At 39.8% G+C, this 22,651-nt stretch overlaps 2 protein-coding genes across 2 annotated transcripts; one reads left to right on the top strand and one right to left on the bottom strand.

The window, feature by feature from the left end:
- Positions 1 to 8,638: 8,638 nt before the first annotated feature.
- On the top strand, positions 8,639 to 17,399 carry LOC134819333 (cilia- and flagella-associated protein 46-like). The gene is made up of 2 exons (XM_063829236.1): positions 8,639 to 8,748; positions 9,464 to 17,399. The coding sequence occupies exons 1-2, from the start codon at positions 8,655 to 8,657 to the stop codon at positions 17,092 to 17,094; spliced, it is 7,725 nt and encodes a 2,574-aa protein (XP_063685306.1). The 5' UTR covers positions 8,639 to 8,654; the 3' UTR covers positions 17,095 to 17,399.
- LOC134819334 (acid-sensing ion channel 1C-like) lies at positions 17,287 to 21,534 on the bottom strand. Its single transcript, XM_063829237.1, has 11 exons — positions 21,390 to 21,534; positions 20,993 to 21,187; positions 20,628 to 20,760; positions 20,144 to 20,270; positions 19,850 to 19,955; positions 19,526 to 19,634; positions 18,956 to 19,080; positions 18,606 to 18,794; positions 18,284 to 18,360; positions 17,989 to 18,113; positions 17,287 to 17,810 (listed from the first exon to the last, which is right to left on the bottom strand). Exons 1-11 carry the CDS (start codon positions 21,500 to 21,502, stop codon positions 17,577 to 17,579), a joined length of 1,533 nt encoding a protein of 510 aa, XP_063685307.1. The 5' UTR covers positions 21,503 to 21,534; the 3' UTR covers positions 17,287 to 17,576.
- Between the last annotated feature and the right edge of the window lie 1,117 nt (positions 21,535 to 22,651).

Below are 22,651 nucleotides of genomic sequence, written 5' to 3'. Positions count from 1 at the left end.
AAACCGATATAGCCCTAATTTTCACTATCCCAGAATATCGAAACCCAAATTATGTATTGAAAGAGGGGTAACCAAAACACGGTAGTGTGCAGTAAGAAATACCACACCCGCAATAACATTGGGCCCTAGCAACAATTAATTAATCAATGAATCAAAACATATAATATTGTACTTATAGAAAATATAAAACTCTCAAGGCTCCTTCTCCGAGCTAATGACTCTAAAGTTCCTGATAACATGAACTTTGTCCGGCTCTGCTGTCCTTTTATTGAGTAGCTGGACGACAACTTTCTTGTAGGCTATTCTGTCTGCAGCTGATCTATCAGGAGTTATGTAGACAGAAGTACACCCCTCTACATGTCTTAATAACTTAGTCTTGCTCAAGATGGTACGAGCTTGATCTGAGCTTGACAAAGTGAATTTAACTGGTCTGACTCGTTCACTTGTGTCCTTTCCAATTCTATTACATCTCAGAATTTTCGGTTTTTCGTTGAGATGGTCCAACAAAATACCAGATACCTTAGCATCCAGGTTCTCCTCAGTCTCTGGAAGCCCAAAGATAATCAGACTTTTGCTTCGATCTTCTTCTAGGGCAACCCTTTTCACCGCAGCTTGGATCTTCTTCGGTGCAAAGGCGTTTTTGCACGTGTTTTTCAGCACAGACGAAAAGGTCTTCATCTCTTTCTGAGCTGCACTTTTCACAGTTCCGATCTCATCATCTTTCTTCAAGGCTAACTTCTCCTGCAAATCACTGATTTTTGCCATATCTTCTTCTTGCTTAGAGAGTAACTTCTCTTGTAGTTCTATGATTTTCGTCGCATCTTCTATTTTTTCTTTCCTGAACTTTCGGTTGTCTTCAGCTGTTTCTGTGGCGGATTGTAACAATGGACCACAATAATTGTCCAGCAAACAGCACACTGTCTCTAACCATTCTGATAACCTCTCTCTAGGCACACTTCTCTGGTTCAGTTTGTCAACTTGCACATCATCGTTGTGTTCGACACCGATTTTACTTCTAATCTCCTTGAAAATACTGTCAGTTGCCATGTGTATCTGATTCACATACTCCGTAAGGAACTGGCCATTCACAACCATAGCATCATCTACCATATCCAAGTGTTCATTCTGTAGCGGAAAAGGCTCAGGCATCGTACACGTTGTACAGAAAATGTACAAACAATGTATACAAATCTACAAAGCCAGAGAGAGATAATTCAACGCGCACACACAAAACTGCTGATAAGAGAGCTACAATTTTTCTCGTCAGGGGGGCATTTTAACCCTGTCCCTATGTCATGGTACGTATAATGGGGGGTGATTCGGAATCAGCGTCCGAAAATACATCGATCAAGATTGGTTTCAACTGTCGGGGGCCCTTGTAGAACAATCTCGAAGATCGACTTTAAAGTGATCTATTAGCACGCTCGACGTATCGAGGATGACTCGGACCGAAAATTGTCAACAATGTTAAAAGTTTTTAGGTAAACATTTTTCCTGGAAATCACTTTTCTCCAGTCACCAGTGTTTATGTTACTTTGATCATTATGAGCCGAAAATGTTTTTCGGGACCTAACCCTCGAGAATGTTTACTTAAAATTAGTGAAATTTTTGATTGATATTCGGCCAATTCACAATTACTTTTTTAACTACGGCACCCGACTATCATGATTATGGATTACCATATTTCGCGTTCGATATAAGCACACACGCGCGCGCTATATCACGCGCACGTGACTTAAACATTAACGGGTGATACTCTTAAAAACATTGGTTATCTTTATATCCAATGAGAAATACAAATTAGCGCGCTTTTCCTATAATCCATGGCGAGTGAATTAGTGAAACCGGTTTTTACGACCCCAGCCAGTCCCTTTTTTTGTTGACAAAATTTTTTAGTTTCTTTTAGTATTTTAAACTTGAAATTTGACTTAATTGGTGGCGATTTATGATTTGTCAAAGTGAAAGTTTTTATTTGAAATCTTGATTGACGGTGTCAACCCATCGAGATCTTTGCTCTGCGAAGCAAGAATGCTAGTTTGCGCGGCGCGTCGAAGCCCTCCGAATGAAATCGAAAATTTTTAAAATGCGCGTTGGTTACGGCCCATGAAACCTTACTGGTAGGAGCCTAACTTTGAAAGTAAAAGAGATAATTATCAATTATAAATACTTCCGGTTTTTAGCAAAATGATCGCCCTGTAAAATAAAATAAAGTTTCCTTCCCAGGATTTTCCTAGGAGAAAAATTAGGGACATCGTCAATCGTAGATTTGAGTTATCCCAAAAAGTATGATTTTGGGCCGAATAAAAGGTCGCAGCTTTATAGTTTATAATTTTGTTAATTAATGTGGTTGCCATGACTCCATGGATAAATTTAGATTGTAACACGCGTGCAGAGCAGCGATGAGCGAGCTTTACGTCACTTAACTTCACATGGCCATGTGTCTACGCGTACTGCGTGACGCGCTTGTTTCACTTCGGCGGTCGCGCGCTACTGCAAGTGAGAGGGCTCTGGTTAGAGCAATCACTTAACGGGTGATACTCGTAAAATATCTGTTCCATATATTGGACCGTCGACGAGTCCAACTCGGCGTGCGTCCTGGTAGGTTGTAAACCTACAATACGTCACGCGCGACGACAAACAGGCAACTGCAGCTACTATATTGCATATTGAAAAATTAACACGGCCAGGCCAGTTAGGTTTTTTGGGTTGACATGACCAGTGACCTAATTAAATCAAGCTTTCTATTCAAATTAAATTGTTTTATCGACATTTTGCATGCTACGTTCACATAGCCATGTGTCTACGCGTACTGCGTGACGCGCTTGTTTCACAAGTAGAAATCGTCAAGTCAGTAATGTAAGCTGCAGTTGCTCCAAAATAAAAAATGTTGATGTATTAATATAACTAGCAGCTCGGCGAGGCCCAGTGGTGCATTTTGCCTTGCTCTATCCAGAGCCCTTGCGCTTGCAGTAGCGCGCGCCCGCCTCACGGCGGTAAAAAGGGCTCTAGCCATGAACACACCCAACGATTTCGGCACCACTGTACAGTGGTGCCAAAATTACCCGCGCTTTTGTCCTCATATCCGACGCCGCGCGTGTCGTTTTAGTCATTTCACCATTTGTTAGCCGCTTTGAATGATTTGTGTTCGAACATTTTAGGTGAACATTTTGCCGATCTACGGCGAGAAGAATTATTTGATGCGCGGCGCGGCCCAGTAGTGCATCTCGCTACACAATGTCATATTCATTATTCACCTAACCATGTGCTTTCGCGCCACTTCGGGCGCGCTTGTTTCACAAGTCAAGAAAAGCACCTATCCACGCGCGAACCCCGATGGGAAGGTTCGTGCGCGCGTGCGCAGTGCTGACAACAGCGTCTATGTAGCGCAGGTAGTCCTGGCACTTCTCCCTCCAGTATGCAGTAACCACTTTTCAGGTTTCTATAGTGCATAGTGACCGTGTGCTATCAGGCTTCTTTATGACTCATCGTTCTCTCGTGTCCAGACCATCGACGGCCTTACTGACTTTTTTAGGACACTTATTGGAGTTCTCCAAGGGGACACTCTAGCACCCTTTCTCTTCATCATCGTCCTTGACTATGTCCTCAGAAGCTGCATGGGTGAAGAATTCGGTCTTACCATCGTGCCTAGGAAAAGTCGAAGAGTGCCTGCGGTCAAAATCACAGACCTTGACTTTGCTGATGATTTGGCCTTAATGTCAGACACCATAGAGCAAGTCCAACTTCTGCTGACAGACCTTGAAAATGCAGCCGCACAAGTTGGTCTTGCTATGAATGCTTCTAAGACCGAGTTCATGACCATCAACATCCCTGACACTGTCGACTTACATTCCATCTCAGGCCGCCAGATTAAACAGGTTGATGACTTTAAATACCTCGGCTCTTTCATTGCGGACAGTAGAAAGGATTTCAACACAAGGAAAGGAATGGCCTGGTCAGCCTGTATTAAACTGCAAAAAGTCTGGTCCTCTGGCATTTCCGAACAACTGAAAGTCAAGTTCTTTAGAGCCTGTGTAGAACCAGTATTGCTCTATGGATCAGAGACATGGACCATAAACAAGCAGCTTGAGAAGCGCCTCAACGGATGCTACACCCGTCTTTTAATGAAGGCCAAGAACATCTCGTGGAAGAAACATCCAACCCTCAAGCAGATCTATGGCAACCTTCCATCTATTGCCTCAGTGGTTGCGTCGAGGCGTTCCAGATTTGCTGGGCATTGCATGAGAGCTTCTGACCAAGTTATCTCCACTATCCTCCCCTGGCGACTTGCCCAATCCGGCCGTGGAAGGAGACCACTCACCTTCCTGGACGTAGTAGCTCGTGACACTGGGCTCCAGTTAGACGACCTTCGAACTGTTATGTGCGATCGAGACGTGTGGAGGCAGACAGTGAATGGGATTTCGATTGAGGATCGCCCAAAGTAAGTAAGTAGTGACCGTGTATAGGGTTAATTAGGTATAAACTACAATACAGCTGTACTTACACCTACATTCACAAGCATGCAAGCTCACCTGGTCCAATATGCGGGAAACGGAGGCCAAGGTCTGTTGACGTCATAGTCACGTGACCTCATAGGCTCATAATCACGTGACCTCAGACCCAATCAATGATCAATTAGGTTCGGGCATGGTCAGCTCCCTGTCACCCGATCTGGAGGTTACGTACGACACCTCGTTTACGCAATCAATGTTTGAAAGGCTACACACGTCGCATATGAGGACAAAAGCGCGGGAAATTTTGGCACCACTGTACAGTGGTGCCAAAATCGTTGGGTGGGTTCATGGCTAGAGCCCTTTTTACCGCCGTAAGGCGGGCGCGCGCTACTGCAAGCGCAAGGGCTCTGGATAGAGCAATATTCATTAATAAATTCAAATTTCAATTTCAACCATATATATACAGCCCACCATACACACAGCTGCACACATTGTTGAGAAATTCTCAGGTGCAGCTGTAATCGCCGCGAGCAGGGTTTTGTTGTCATACGTTGTATGACCCGCCGCGCACGAAGTGCGCGGCTCCCCTGTATCGTCAGGACGTTTCACCATAGTGAAACGACCGTGGGGGTCGCAACGTGATACAAGGGTTTTGTAGGTTTACAACCTACCAGGACGCGCGCCGAGTTGGACTCGTCGACGGTCAATATACGGAACAAATATTTTACGAGTATCACCCGTTAAGCAGGGTCCCAATTAATATTTTACAATTACATGTCACAGTTATTAATAACTTGAGCCAAAATTTCAGAAGCAAAATAATTTTCAGAATAATTTCTGTCGTTCGCGCAGTACAGGCCGTGAACACTGCGATGCGAGTAGCTAGTAAACGGAGATCTACATTGCAATTTTGATATTTTACTGTACTATTTTATGTTGTATATAATTTTACGGACGAAATGATCCCAGGGGGACTCCCAACCCACCGCTTCGGCGGGTAATTGACGCACCTTTCACAAGCAAGAGCCACTTTGGTCTACTTGCTGTGAGGTGTCTCAGCTACATGGGTTGGGGGTCCCCCTTTTTTTTATTTTATTTTTTTTACATTGCATCGTAGTATAAGTGTACTGTTAACATAGTACCATGTTATAGTATTATAATATGATTTGTGTTGTATTTGGACACAGAGGGAAACACACAATAATAATATTAAGCTTTATATGATTCATTAAGGGCTCAGAGTAATTATACTTGTTCAAATTTAAATAATAGGTCGAAGCATAGTCAAGCACTTGATATAATATTGATTTGTCTATCTAGCTTTATTTTACTGGGCCGCGCTCAGCCTGTCATTCCGCCGAATCTCTATTATGTATATGTTTATGAACATAATAGCCTGAGGTCTCCAGGTAAGCTTTACTGTCCAAAAACTGATCTGACTCCTTGAAAAAGAGGGATCGAGGCTACTCACAAGTTTTTTCAGCTGTTGTGAGACCATAAATACGTGTTTGATTATTTTATATTGTTGCCAGTGAGTCAGTCAATTGCATTTTATCATCTCATACTATACCCTTACTCACCTTTTAAAGTCCTTTCTTGATCACAAATATTGAGAAAAGACAATTATATTATTTATCACCAATTTAATACACAATTTAGTGTTCTCGACTTCTGGTGGAATGGGTGGTGAAGCTGAGAGACTGGTCAAGAAGCTGGCCAGTAAGATGGAGTACCACACTGGCCAGAGGTACTCAGACGCTGTAAGATACATCAGAAAGCGCCTTCGCTTTGAAATCCTTAGAACAACAGTGATTTCTCTCCGTGGAGACAGAGGTGCAAGAAAAAACATTGTTGATATAAACAGTCTAGATTTTAACTTGGAGCCACAAGGCCAAGGGTAATTTTTGATTGTTAAGGGAATTTTTTGAATTCTTTAAGGGTTGATTTTATATAGGGTGATTGCTATATTATGTGTATATTGTTTGAATAATTTTATATTTCAAAAAAATTTAATACACAATCAATCAATAAATATATATCCGAATAAACTTGATTTCAAAGTAAATGATACAAGTATGCTAGCAGCTAGCGCACTTGTATTTAATAATAATACATGCTGTTAAAGTGGGTCTGACCACACCGCCACTCACATTACCACAGCTGGTGAAAGGACCCAGGCTCTATCAAGCTTTTATGAGCCCTGGTTGGCTGCCGAGAGTGGCAACGGGTCTGACAATAATTTTGTTTTCCTTATATTCCAGTTAAATTAAGTTATATGATTGTCATGCGATATTTAAGTCACAGCTGCTCGCAATACATTATTGATTATAAAATTGTTAAATATGCTCGCTATACACTTTTAGATACCGAATGTATATGTTCATATTAGCTCATAATAGCAAATACCAATAACAAATAAAATATAAGCATGAAGAGGTCCAAAAACAACTCAAGCATGACACCAGATTAAAACTAACATTGAACACATTGTCATCGGAAGCTGCAAGCTTATTATTGTATGATTCCATGTTGATCCGTTATTATGCAGTCACCTTCTGGCAGTGTCGATGGATCATGCGATAAGGGCTTTTGACAGGCTGTGCCAGCGCCGTCTGGGGGGGGGGGGGGGGGGGGGGGGGGGGGGGGGGCGCCAAATCGTCGTTTGAATGTGGGACAGTTTCGAAAACTTAACTAAAGTACTAGCAAAACTGCGCGTTTTGATTTTACCAGCTTATCCTCTAAAATCACCTAATTTGTTCAATTTTAGGGAGGGGCACCAACAGGGGGGCGTTTTTTTCGGCCGTGGGGGCGCTTTTTCGGCGGGGGGGGGGGGGGGGGCGCCAACAGGAAACGTTACGCCACTGGGCTGTGCTGTGCCCGCATTTGTGTCAATCTGGTAGGTAGCGCTTGAGTAATTTAGCTACAAAAACATAAATCGCACGTTACGTAAAGTATCATTTTTTCCCTGCAAATAATGTGAACAGTACACCTGTGTGTAACCTGCTTCAATGGTTTGTGTGCTTGTGTGGTGGAGTGAGTGTAGAATGTAATGATTGACTGAATCTGTTTCTTTTGTGGTGTATATATATATTATATTATATGATGTGAGTGACAGGTGTAAAATGGAAAAAAGACATGAATGACAGTCTTTTCATAGGAATGTGTTCAAGTTTAAGTCTTGCCAGTTAATATTGTCAGGTTGGTGTTGAGCCTTCATGATAGAATGCTTCAATCGGGATTTATTGAGCGTAGTGAACCTATTTTACCACTTGCATATTCTTCAATATTACCACTTTAACCCATTATCTTCAAAGGTTATCATGGATAGTGATTTTGCTACTGGAGAAGATACAGCATTCGTGTATGACGAAATCAGCAACATCATTAAAGAAGCTATCGAAGCAACTATTGGAGGCAATTCATACCAGCATAATAAAGTGAACCAGTGGACCAGTAATGTTGTTGAGCAATGTCTTAACCAACTTACTAAATTGGGCAAGCCATTCAAGTACATTGTAAATTGTGTGATCATGCAGAAAAATGGAGCTGGTCTGAACATGTCCAATTCTTGCTACTGGGACAACACAACGGATGGAAGCTGCACTGTTCGATGGGAAAATAAAACAATGTACTGCATTGTTAGCATTTTTGGTCTTGCTATCTAGGTTTTGTCAACTAAAAATAACAATGGAAACTGTACAATCAGCTATGATATTTTAAACCTAGGACCAAGCAGCCATCTCGATTGACTGGACAGTGAACGATTGGTGATAATGAGTGAGGAAAAACAGCAAACTCATTCATTATTTATATTTGTGAAAGTATGATTTTCAGATCCCTTGAAAACAATGGATTGGAGCTCTTGTTAAGTAATGCATTTTTAGTGGGCACCAGCCTTGTCTTTTCATTGGCTTGCAAACAAGAATGCCACTAGATGTTCAAAAGTTGTTATTGAATGTTTTTTTCTTTCTTATTGTGATGTTATCATGATAAATTATAACTCTAATTTGAACATTGTTATCAATTATTTGCATTTGGTTTGATTTCTAAATTTCCATGAATAATTACATGATTTCATTCAAACTGATGATGAAGACTAATTCCTGGATTGCAATTCTTGCAAGAACATCATTGACTGGTTTAAAATTTACAAAATGGTTTAAATTGGTGTAACGTTATTCTTTCTTAGATTGGATGTATTAGATGGACCAGTACATTCGATCTCAGCTGCTGAGTGCAGTAAACAATCAGGACAATGAAAAATTGATTGCAACTTACCAGAAAATCAAAGCAGAGGGTGAGTTTTTATTGCTTCTGTTTGCAATTTTGCCGTTAAGGGGGGGGGGGGGGGGGGGGGGGGGGGGGGGGGGGGGGGGGGGAAGGGATCATGAGTATTTTTGAGAGCCAAATTCTCATTCTCAAAAATTATTCTGAGTATTTTTGAGAAAAGTTTCCAAGAGAGGCGAAAAACTCATTCTCAAAAATTGATTCTCATCTCAATTGGACCACATTGCACTGATATGAACAATGATTTGGTACTATATCACTATTTTTGAGTGGAAAATTTTTGAGAAAATGAGAAATCCATGATGAATATTCTCAGATTCAAAAATAATTTTTGAGACATTTTTGTGTATTCCCAGCGAAAATGGTCAAATTATCAGATTCAAAAATTCTCAAAAATACTCATGATCCCCCTGTATAATATTGTTTGCCTTTCAATCTCTTCGCCTAATTTGTGTACTACTAAAAAAAGGGGGGACCCCAGCCCCATTCCAACCCATGTAACTGAGACACTTCACAACAAGTAGACCAAAGTGGCTCTTGCTTGTGAAAGGTGCATCAACTACCCGTCAAAGCAAAAATATCCTACGATCACGAAAGAACAGAATCATATCTTTAACTTTGAGATTTTCCCTGAGTTTGCCATGTTCGAAAAACTTGCTTGCTTGGATAAACAACTTATATTATTTGCTATTAATTTGCTATCAATTTCAATGTTGTCTTTTCAGGCCACAAAGGAGCAACAGAGACCCTCAGTCCCGACCTTTTTGTGATATGTGCTGAGTCTGCCATTAACATCAACCTAGTGAAAAATCATGAACTGATTGAAGAGGCTCTTATCTTTTACATCACCTTGAAGCCCAAAGCAAACCAGTTTTTAGCAAGGAGCTATCTTTGTCATGCTCACCTACATAAGCCATCCTCAACAAGAGATATTGATAAATTACAAAAATGTTCCAATTATATCCTCAAGGCAATCGAGTTTGGAAAGAAGAACTCTCGATATTATTTCCTTGTTGTTAATGCGTCCATTTTGTTCTGGAAACTTGCCAGACCATTTCTTGTGCTTCAAAGTATTCATCATGTTGTCAACACGTTAGGTGCTATTGTGAAAGCGTTGACATTTATTGATGACCACAACAAAAAGTGGCTCTTGAGTCTGAGCGTATCTTACATTGAGAGCCTGTACAGGAATAAACAAAGTGATTTAGCATCCAAAGAGACAAAGATAGCGATTAAACTGGCCAAAGCGAAATGCCAGGAGCAGCTTGTTGAAATTATCAGTAAGCTGTCTAGCTATGGCCTTGTTACTTCAAATGACATGGTGGATCTTAACCTGAACCTGATGATCATCTATGAAATCAACACTTTGAAGTCCAAATTAAAAAGTGACCCTTCAACGGATAAGACTAAAATATCCAAGACAGTTACAGGTATCATAGAGAAAATCACGAAAAATTCTTTTAAGCTTGATCCAGATACTAGGAACGAATTACTTCTAGAATCACTCGCAATCACCTTACAGCATCGTCTACCTGATTTATCTCAGCAGTGTCTTGACAGCATGCAACAACCATTTACTGATGTCAACTTCGAGTTTCGAGTGAAATTTGCTGAAGCTGATCTCATTGTGAAAAAGCTTGGAAAGGAAGAGGAGTCATACAAGAAAAGTATTCTTGATGTGCGTGTTAAAAGCATTCTTCAATGTCATGAAGCATTGGTGGCTTCGATCAGAGACTGTGACTCTCTCACTGTACAATCAGGATGTATTACTTTGTGGAATTTGTGCTTACCAATGCTGCAGCACAATCTTCGTCACCAGATTATCGAACCTCTCAAGCTGATTGTCAATTCTCTTGAAGATCTTCAAAGTATGCTGGTTCTCTTGAGATGTCAGGTCCACATTGAGCTGGCTAAATGCTACCAAGATCAGCAAAAACTCATCGAGGCTTTGGATAACTTCACCAAAGCATTGAACTTGGATCCCAATGATCAGTACAAAAACACAATTTTGTACCACATGAAGTGCATCGACTTGAAAACTAATCTTTATAAGAAGCCTGATACAATCGAGGAAAAGGCAGGATTCCTTTTAGAGCAAGCTAAGTCTGCAAAAAATGCTAAAGCAAAGCTACAACCTATCTTGTTAAAAGTTGGAGAATACCTTGCACCTCATACTTTCAATTGGGGGATTAAAGAGCTTGGTGAAAACAGTCAAAACTGCTCCTCGTTCATCGTTTTGAGAGACAAGATAACAAAATACCGAGAAGCAAAAGAAAAAGGTGTCTCTGAAATGAACAGGTTGACCGAATCTAACACTCACGAACGGTTCATCCTTTGGGCAGATACTGCTAAGCTAGCAAGAAAAGAGGAGGTTTGGGACGTGGCTCTCACTGCAGCTAGATTTGCATTGTGGTTTGAAGATCGTTATGCTTTTCAACCTCTAGATGAAGATGAGTCAGTCAGAAAGTCCAACCACAGTAGAACGAGCTCGGTAAGATCCGACAGACAAGGGACCAAAAATACTGGGAGATCGAATTTATCAAACTTTGATAAAGCAAATGCTATTCTTCTTTCAGAATTAAATTTCATCTTTGCTGAGTCGCTGATATACTTCCTCATGCAAGAGAAGATTGCATTGGGAGAGGGGCCGAGCCTTCCAAAACAGATTGTTGCAAATGAGGCAGACCTTACCTCTCATATTGACTATCCCCATTGGGAGTCATATTGTGAATGGGTTAAAGAAGTCCAGGAGGAATGCATTGACCATTTCATAAAAGGTGGTCAGCAGGGTACTGCTTTGAAAGAGTGGTGGTTAGTGAACAACTCTTGTGTCTATATTTGGAATTATCTGAAGCAGACAATCGATAAAAACAACCACAACAAAGTCATAGATTGGCTCTCTAAAGGGTACAACCTCCTCATGTCCTCCAAAGGTGGTGTCGACTTTGTTCTTGTTTGTCAGTTTGCAGAAGCCTTGGTCCAAGGTTATCTCACTAAACATAAAGTTGCCAAGCTGTTGAGTGGATCTACCTCTCCAAGCCTTTCTAGAAAAGGCTCTCCATCGCGAAAGGGTTCTCCCTCAAAACCGAAGTCAGGCAAGAAAAGCGTAACTCCTGTCGCCAAAAAAGGTGGTGCCAAAAAAGATACAAAAGATGCTATGCCAAATGTTGATCCTGTTATTGCTGAGGACATAACGACAGCTATTCAGATATCTGAACTTGTTTATCAGAAAATTGTTGGCAACTCCAAGGTTGGTCTACATAAAAGGAAGTCTTTGCTTTGCTTGTGGGTGAAATGTAAACAAGTGCTTGCACAACCTCTCAAGAATCTGCTCCCCGAAGATGAAAACACAGATAGTTTTTCTGTTGCTTGTAAAAGTATTGTTGCTGTTGAAATGAATCATATGAACACTAACCAGTATTATGTGTTCCCCAATACGCCAACTATGCAAGAAACATTGAAGATGATTGATAGCAGTGATTGGAGTGATAAGTTGATTGAGTTAGAAATTTGGACGAAACTTGCATCGTTGTCCCTAAAACTCTCAAATAAAGAATTGATCGACAATTGCTGTGCTAAGATCTCAGAGCTTCAAAATCATCCTCATTTTGCACGACCAGGCTGCAGGGTCACCGCCAACAAGCTATTGTGCTACCACAACCTCATTTTAGGTAAATCTGAGCTATCATTTGCCATTTCTGAGACTTCCATCACTGATCGTTTACCTGCATTCAATTTGTTCACAAATGCAGTTCTGGCAGCTGAGCAAGCCAAAGACTATGAGCTTGCTATGGAAGTTATGCAGCATTTCTGGAATGCGATACTACCTCATTTGCAGAGAAGCAATGGAAGAGGTCCTCTGAAGGAAAATCTTTTAAAGGTACTAAAGGTCATTGCTAATCTAGCACCTGATAAAAATCAGAAACTGGTCGAGATTTCTCCTAAACAACAAAAAGAGATCGATCTCAGAGCCCATCTTTATGGTGCTCTGTTTATCATATTTTTAGATGAAAAGAATTGGAGCTCAGGATTGGAAGAAGCAGAGAGAGCAGCTCTTTCAATGCCAAGACCAACCCATCCTCTTATACTGAAGTATAGAGCACTTTTTAAGGTCAATCTTGGTTTATCCCCCAATGGTGACCTAGCCAAATTGGAGAGGATTGAGACTGAAGACACAGTATCTGACATGTGGCACAGGGTTGCAATGTCATCTTCTAATAAAGAGGAGCAGCTCTATGCTCTTCAACAGTCCATCATGCTTCTTCAAAACCCTCAGCTACGAGTGAAGAAAATAGAGAGCATTACTAGGTTTGCAGAGTGGCTTTTCATTAATCAATATCCAATCAATGATGTGCTAGACCAGCTTGAGTGGGCTTTGGATATTGCTGTCGGTTTGAAAAGTGAAGAGAAAGGCACAGTTTTGATGCCAATAGAAGAACAAGAAGATCTAAAGTCAAGAAGCATCGCACATACACTTAGTGTCACACGGACAAGGCAAACAATGTCCACATTGACAACATCTCTGAGTGAAGAGAAGGTAGACATCATTAGCAAACCAAAACCATTGTTAATTTATGTCGATGAAGCAATGGAATCTTCAGAAGAGATGCTGGATGTTCAGAGGGGTGAGCTGATGGCAAGGATCTTAGTCATTAGATCTAAGATGGTGCTTCATTCAGGTGGCAATGTTAAGCACTCCATGTTGCTTGCTTACAATATGTATAAAAAGGTTTTACAGACATGCCTGATGAATTTAGAGGATACCCCAGCTGCTGAAGAGAAGCCAATGACTGGAGATGGAAAGCGTGCTAAAGGTGGGAAGGCTGGAGGAAATGTGAAACAAACAACAAAATCACAATGTCAAATCAGTTTCCCAGCGAATTTAGCCGATTGGGCTTCATTCAGACTTCCTGAAAACATCGTTGAAATGCTGCACGATAAGCAAAATACGGTAACTGTTAACAAAGTTACATTTCCTCACCCAGAACTCAGCTTATTTTATCTGGAAGAGCTCTGTAAACAACTTCAACTCTTTGGTTTTATTGACCATCTCCTCCCTCTCTATGCGATTCAAGAACTTCTTGCAGTTTCTGTGTTAAATAATCCAGATTTGGTAAACTTGATTCATTACAAAGCTGCTTGGACATGCCAGAGACTTCAGCTTCCTCAAGGTTTCAACCATCATCTAGAGCTTGCAGTTTCTGTGCCAAGTAAGGAAGAGTTTGTTGGCAACCAGATCGATTTGGAGTTACATAAAACAGGTGTCAAACAGTCAACGCAACTGCCAATGGGATTAAGCGAAGAATCAAACATGGCAAACAACATTATTTCTGAAATCAAGCTTTGTGATATTCAAGTGAAGAAAGCAGAAATATTTATTCAATCAGGTGACTTCAAATCAGCAATAACTATGCTGGAGCAAGCATTACCATCTATTGAGTTTACTTGTGGTTCCAGGTCAAAGACAAGATATCATAAAGCTGCTGCTTTACTTGCTGCTTCCCAAGCTAACTACAGCTCAGCAATGGAGCACTTCCTTCAGATTCAAAGATCATCGAATGACTTGGATACATCTACTGATCTTATGATAAAGATAATGGAGATCCTGGTTAAAACAAGTCCCCAATCCGCTGACAATGTTTCACTTAGATTTATAGAAATGTTGCAAGACCTTCAGGCAAAGTACAAAAACCACTCATGCCAAATTCAGTTCATCATTTCTCAGCTAAGCTGCATTGTAGTAAAAGCAAAAGTAGAATCTATGTTGAAAGACGATATGGACACAGGTGAGATTGAAACACTGTTGACTCTCTGTAAGGTTTATGATAAGCCTATAACCATATTCTCAACTCTAGGATTTAAATTAGATGCTTGTTGGGCTATGTACTGGCTCAGCAAAATTAAATTCAGACTGTCAATCCTGGAAAATGGAACTGATTTCCACAAATGCATGTTCTTGGAGGCGATTGAAAGCTCACAGAATGCCCTGAAAATGGTCCACAAAGAGATGAAAAGTATGGCAGACCTAGGTGTAGTTGATGCTAAACTGTCTCTGTATGTTAGATGCGTCGTTGATCTACACTGTCACTTGTCCAACATGTATCATCATATCTCAACTGATGTCGTTCTTGAAGAAAAGAGGTTCCGTATTGCTGATTCTCAAAAAGATTATATTGATAAGAAGATTGAAACCTATATCGCTGAGCCAGTCCTGTTATCTAGCCTTGATGAGCGCTGGCAGAAGATGTGCTACAGTGCGATGGAGTTGTGTAAAATGCACAGTGATAACGCAACGAGGATTTGTCAGAAGCATCATCTTGAGTTCAGCTCAAGGCCTCAACTTAAGCTAGGAATTGCTTTCGGTGACTCTTCAGTGTCATTCTTTGAGGATAGTTTAGATCCTTGGAATCAAGACATGTCCGGTGAAGAGATAGTCACACGTGACATTCAGCCAGAGATTATCTCACTGAAATACCTCACATCCTCGATGGAATATCTCACTCAATCAGTTCAAATATCGTTATTGAAACAAGATCACATGACTCTTCAACAAGGTTGTTTAGAAGTGATCAACAGATTGGGTTACAATGCACCTCATATATCTGCACAGTACCTTTCTCTTTACCAAAGCTCTGTTGTGTCCGTGTGGTTAAGAGATCTGCTGAAACAAGCACTGCATTGGCCGAGTAAAAGTGAGATTGGGTCACTCATTACTCAGTTGGAATGTGCTTATGAGAGTAAGAATTATCAGTTGTATAACCAATGCTTTGAGGAGCTCACCAAGACCAACTCCTCCTGGAAGAAATTGTTGGTATTTGAGAATCACTTCGATTTGCTAAAAGAGCTTGATGAAAAGCAATACTTTTTAATCCTTCAACATTCTCCTTGTAAGAAATATCTTTACTCCGGCTTCGTCCAAGGTACGAAGACTGCAGGTAAGAGTGCTCTGGAGGGTCCAGTAATGAACATCTCTCGTTGTGAAGTCACTTACGAGAAGCTGGAGAGCATCCTCCGAATGTATGAAGCTTACAAAGCAAGCGTCCACAAGTACATGTTGAAGTTAGTCCATTTCTTCAGACTGGAAACACAGACCGAGCAGCGAAGTGTTTTGTTGAACCAACTTGGTGTTGTGGAAGGTAACGGAGCTCTGGAGGATCTGAAGACAACACTTGAAGAGGAGAACTCGAGGAACTTGACGTTTTACCACAATATTATCACAGAATTGTGGGACTATGTCATGCCAGCTGTTGAGGCATTCAATATGGAATTCAGACAAATCCAAGACGAGGAGGCTAGTTTTGTTCTTCTAGCCGACATCGTTCTTCAGAAGTTACCTATGGAAGCGTTACCGATATCCAAAATTGGTAACTTGAAACAGTTCACGAGGGACTTTTCATTGCAAACTTTCTACCATAGGATGCTCTCTTACACAAACTCTAAAGCTGGTGAAAATGGTGGTGGAGGTGGAGGTGGAGAAGGTGGGAAGAAGGGTACTAAAACCCCAATAGGATCTGCTAGAGGGGAAAGGACAAAAATGCCTTTGGAAAAGAGATTGATGGCAGACAAGGTGGCTCTTCTTCCGCCAGTTTTGGACTCAAATAATTTCAAATACATGGTTAACGACGACGGTGGAGTGAAATGTGGAGACTCAAACATGACCACAGAAATAGCAGAAATGTTGAAAGTTACCCAGGCAAAGACAGCTCGATGGTCTGGAACTCTGATCACGAACAGTCAATGCAGTCCAGTGGAGGTGCAGCAAATCCTCCACAGCTCATCAGGCTTCCTCTACTGTGGACTTGGCAAACTCAGTGGACTTATTTCTTCTGAGCTTTTGACTTGCTTAAACTTAACTGATAGTCACGTTCATATCATCGCAGACAAAGTAACATCAGCTCATTCATTGAGATACGAAGCTAAAGCTGACCAAGATAAGGACAAAGAGATACTTGCCCTTGAGACTTCTCTTAATCTTGCTGGACTGTTTTACCTAAACGGAAGTGTCCTAACACTTATCAACAGTGACGAAACTAACTCTGATAACAACGTCAAGTTTGTGTCTTCTCTTCTGAAGACAGTGGTAGAAGGTGAGATATCGTTAGGCTCTGCTTTATACCTCACTCGCTTCCCTCCTCCTCCTGAAGCTGCTCCTGCAGCACCGGTAACTCCAGTAGGAAAAGGAGCAAAAGCTAAACCTGCCAAACAGAAATCAGACTCTGGTGCGGATGCTACCCCTCAGATTCCTATTGAGATCACCATGCCTGAGTCATTGGATCCGAGTGTGTTTAACTTGGCAGCTTTTGGCGTCCCTCACATTACTCTCGGTGAAGCTGTTCCAGCTGCAGGAAAGAAATAAAGTGAATGAACTGAATTTGTCATGCAACTGAGTTTCGTTGAAATTGCTATAAATTATTGTACTTTCAAGCTGTACTGTGTACAGTTTATTTTGGTGATTTCATAACTACCGTGTAACCTATTTTTGCACTTTCCAGAAAGTCTCACTTTTTCAAAAATTCGGGCATAATGAAACATCAATAGCTATAGTTTTGTGTTAGAAAAGTTATCAGATTTCTTGATAGATTATAATATTTAATAGTAAATTACTTGTATAGTTGTCCAATAACGATTGTTTAATAAGAGATATTTTTAATTTCTTTCAGTCCTGAGAAAATAAAGTTGTCCAACATATTTTTTAGTTTATTTCTTAGTTTATGAGAGAAGCTCGATAAACTAATAAAATTCGAATAAGAAAATTTCACAAAAATTAATTATAACGATAACAAACAGTAAATACTAAATAGTCAATTCCAATATAGATCAACTTGATAATATCCAAGTTTAACACCGTTCCTCCTCCTCCTCCTCCTCCTCCTTCTTCAAACAGCTTGCCTCCTCGTTATCTCTTGATTTCTCTGCCTTTTCTTTACGACACCAATTACTAAAGCAGTGTTTCTGGATGGCAAACACGAGCATCTGTACAAAGTCTATGAGGGTGAAAACGCTGGCACCCATCAAGAGACCCATCACTCCGCCGATATCTCCGAGTAGGTTGGCGGAGGTGTACGTTACCACCTGGTAAAGTAAAGGTTTTAAACGTGAATTGTTTGCTCGTTTTTACAATATTAAGCAGTAAAAATCCCTCAGCTCTTAGCATATATTCATAATGACATAATCATTATGGCAGATGGATGTAAATGTTCGATAACGGTAATCACGGGAAAGTTGTTCCAATTTTTGTTCGCTGTTATACCTGTCTGATTTCGGTAGTTATCATGCTTGTAAAGAGGATCTCCATGACCACCAGATTTTCATGAATATCTCTGTGACTTTCGTATGTGATATTGAGGTCAGGGTGTGAGAACTCATTCAACAGGCCTGGAGGGAGTAAAATGTGAATGGGCTTTATCATGCCAAGTTAATTTATGTCATAAATTGTCCTTTCCCGACCGGTTTAGCATCTTAATTGATTGGTTCAGGAAATCTGAAAATGACCATAATATCAACATGATGTACTATCAAAATGTTTTAAGTGAGATAAAATGTACCTTTAATAAAAGGGTGACTGTGTACTGAGCTCACGTAAGGGTGTGACAGTGCTGAGCTTGACAGCTGTGCCACATACCTGAAACGTGACTTATTAATGGTAACATAATTTAGCATTGTATGTGCTTTGGTTGTCTTGACTTCCAAAATTATGGCATTGTTTTCCAAGGCTGCAGTTTTAAATTGATCGACAATAGTAATTTTCACATTATCATGCAAGCAGGCTACGCTATGTCACGTGACACTGAGACGCCACACGTTTTACTGAGACGCCACACGTTTTACTGTGACGTCACGTGATACTGTGACGTCACGTCCACTTACCGTGTTTGATTACAAGCATTTGGACAAGGGCAGATATTTTCAGCCAGCTCTGGGTTCATGAACGCCTTGTTGAAGTCCATGTAGGCCTTGAGGCCACACTGTGCCCACTGTTTCAAAGTGCAGGATTGGTAGCCCAGGTTGTTGAGTGGAGGTTCAATGTTCACACACCCGCAAGTATCGTTCAAATACCTGGAAGAATTAATGTTGAAAGTAAATGACACAAGCCGAGACATTGGCTAGGATAATTATGTTCTGTGGGGTAAAATGATATCGTTATCTAGATCACTCCCTTCTTTTAGCGTTATCTAGATGGCTAGATCCCTTCTTTTTTAAATATCCGAGTTACAAACCTGTCTTTACATTCCAAGACGCAACTCCCTTCATCGTATGCCCCATAAGTTGTATGTACTAGAGAAGCGTTACAATTACCGCTTGGCGGCGGCTTCCGTATCTGTTTCGACAGCTGGAGATCTACCTAAAGAATCATGAAAAAAGTAAAGAAAAATTCTTTAAGTTTATGTTAAAATTGATTTATTTGCAAACAGTTAAAAACATAAATGGATATCAGTTTTAGCCTTTGGGAACGGTGGTGTATTGTTTTCCTGTCGTTCATTTTCTGATTCAATAAATAATAGATATTGAGCGACTAGTGACTCGACCAATGTAAGTGAAGAAATGTATACTTCTTCTAAAACTGATTTTGTCATGAATATCATAATGAACTGAAATGTGAACTACATTATATAATTAAATTATGTGTTCAACTATAATTAGTAAGTATTCAGTAAATACTTACTAATTACAATTTAACACATTCCATCTCATTGTCACACTGTGACAATTCACGATGAAATAGTTTCATAATTGAAGAAGTATACGTTTTTTCACTGATATACTACTATTCACAGTGGATATCACACCTTGTAGATTGATCCGGGACTCATGAAGTACCCAGAGCTGAGTGACATACCATATGTGGCATTATCGTGGAATGCTACAGTAAAACCGTGCTGTGGTTGATCTGCTGTCCTGAACCAATCCAAGTTTTAAAAGATTATTTAAATTAAATTTATTTAGATTATTTAATAACTTCAACAAATTCAAGAGCACAAAATCTGAAGGGTGCGTTGATATCCATATTTGGGTTTTATAAGATACTCATAACTTACGAATTTGTATGATATAGATTATAGAAAAAGAATCATAAATGGGTGGCATACTACTTTGCAGTACAAGTTATAAACCGAATGCTGTAGTCTTTGAGGTCTGCGAACATGAGAATCTTCATTTTCCCGTAATCTCCACTCTTACCACGTATTAGCCCAGCAGGGTTCACTCTCCAACACACTCCTGACAGTTAGAAAATTAGAAAAATCACGAGATCAGAATAGAGTGTTTGGAGGCGGTGCACAGTGCACACTGATGAAGAATGTGCCATCGAAATTTACAAGGACTAAAATTAGTTGAAACACTAATTGATCGGCAAACATGTGCTTTTATGAAGAACAAAAGACTTCAAGGCAGTATGTGTAATTTACCTGAACTGGTGACATCTCTAGTGAAGTAGTGCTCCTGCACATTGTCCACCCACTTCTTACAGAAGTCAGCACGCTGCTCGCACATCAACAACCTGTTGTCACTGTGACCCCCCGCTGCTATCAGATCCTGTAGTTTAACATGTTATTAATTACTCAGTTTCTACTAGAACGTAGTCACTGGAAATGGGATGGACCAATAGGATTGATCAGGTGATCGGTAAACCCTACAGACTTATAGTTATGGATACTTAGAATGTTTTGAATGTTAGATTGTATTAGTATGACAAATGAAATTGTAGTCGAAATGAAATTTTTGAATTTGGAACTTTAAGGTTTAATTTGTTCCATGGCCTTGTTTTTCTACATAGTACTTACTCTTAGTTTCACTTACATAGACTGGAAAAGGGACGCTTAGGTGTGGCAGTGGGATAAAGTAAGAACACGTGACAATTGAACATGCTAATCAATATAAACAGAATATTACCTGGTATGTCATGTTCTGTAATTTGACCATATTTGGTTTGGTCCAATTAATGTTTGCAGCCTTTTCCGTGTTATACTGATCGACCATTTCCCAATAATCGTGTACAGCCTCATTTCCTTCTGCTTGTAAATAACTGCCAGGAAATTAATGGTTAAGTAGTTAGTTTAAATGGTATTAATGTGTTAGTGACTGGTTAATCGTGTCTCAAAGTAAGTATTAAGTATTTAAAAATACCATATTATTTCAAAGGAAATCTTGCATAAAAACAACCAGATCGTGATCGATTACGTGACACTGACGCGTCACGTACCGTCTAGCTAGGGTCTTAAATAAAATTTATATCGAAAAATGATAAAGTTCTTTACCTTTTTTTGACCTTGTTGTGACTGCAGATGGTTATGGTTGGAAACTTTATAGACTGTGGTTTAGTCCCCTCAAAGTCATTCAGCAGCACTTCATACTTAGTTCCAGTTGGTTTGTTGCTGTAGGTTACAATCGATGTCATCACTATGTAGATAGTATACACTACACACGCAATCCATGACAGGAGGAATAGTAGCCTATAGGAGGGGAGATATTTAGGGAGGTGTTAGGTAAAATTTTGTCTGATGGCACTGCAGCTGTTTCGGTCTTTTGTCACAACTGTGCCATCAGTCTAGCAATTAAAGACAGTGTTTTAATTGAGAATGTGACTGTTTATGAAATAATATGATAATAATATATTGAAATAATCTACTAGATTATAACAAAAACTTGTGTTACCTCATGAATTTGTTTCTTCCTGCGAATATCTGTTTAACCCCATGAGCGTTAGTGGTGCTGGCAAATACCCGGAAATCATTGAGCCAGCTGTCAGTATCCCCCTCCTCTTCCATTAGTTCCTCTCACACAGTCGTCAAGAACTACTGTACCCATCAAATGATAATGTTATTAGAAAATTAGTAACATCAAGTTTAAAAATATCCTCTACGGTATGGTGATCTATTACAGGAAGTTTTTTTGGCTGCCAGAAAATGGTTGAAGCGACAAAAAAGGTGATGAAATCGAAAAAAAAACTCTGATAAGAAATCCATACAGTCTGAAACATTTCACATTTAATTTTAATAGGCTTCAATTTGAACACTAGTAAAATATTGGCCGTAAGACCCCCAATGGTCGAACACCAAATATTTTGAGGCTTAAGAAGTTAAGTATGAGCAAACTTTAATAAAACCTAGAGTTGTTACAGCCATCCTAATTGCCAAATTTGGCATCTAAAAATATATCACATATTGCCGAACAAGCCCATACGACTCGTGATAATTGTTCCTGCCCTTTGATAAGTTCAACACGATCGATCGTATCTCATTAACCTATAATTAGAGAGCATATAATATACCTTTACGAACACGCCTTAGACAATTTAATTTTCAAAATAGCTTTTAAAATGTTTGTTGTATTTGTCCATCAATTTAAAATGTAAATGTTTACCTAAGATTTGATAGGGGAACTCTTTATTGTTCAGTCTTTTTTTCCAGTTACGATCTACTATATACTATTTATTTATCATTTGAAGCAACGCAGCCGTCCATCTTGTCAATATTAGTCATAATCATAAACGTTTTGATTGAACTACTCGATATCCCGCCAATAAATCAGTAATGAGACCATTATACCCGTGTTTTGTCGATTTAAATGTGCAAGGGTCGGCCTGAAGTTGGCTATAAGTTGACATATAACAGATGGGTAGAAGTGATTATCAAGTCATAATTACATAATTAGAAGCAAGTTCAGCTGGAGTGTAGTTTGGTAAATGTGATCTTGGAGTTACACAGAAAGACAGAAGGTAGCCGCGGGCTTCAGTAGGTCCAGTACTAAAGTATTTTAATAAATTATCTATATTAGAACGTTTCAAAAGAATCGGGTGGTACAATTTAAGTATTTTAACAACTGTTGAAATTGTTTAAAGGTGTGCACTTATGCATATTTAAATATAATTATAATCCTTCAGTGAAGAATAATGCATTGCGATAGAATGCTTAAAT

Source organism: Bolinopsis microptera, chromosome 8 (assembly GCF_026151205.1).
Source record: "Bolinopsis microptera isolate Bmic1 chromosome 8, MBARI_Bmic_1.0, whole genome shotgun sequence".
NCBI classification, from domain to species: Eukaryota; Metazoa; Ctenophora; class Tentaculata; order Lobata; family Bolinopsidae; genus Bolinopsis; species Bolinopsis microptera.
This window is presented reverse-complemented; position numbering and strand designations above follow the sequence as displayed.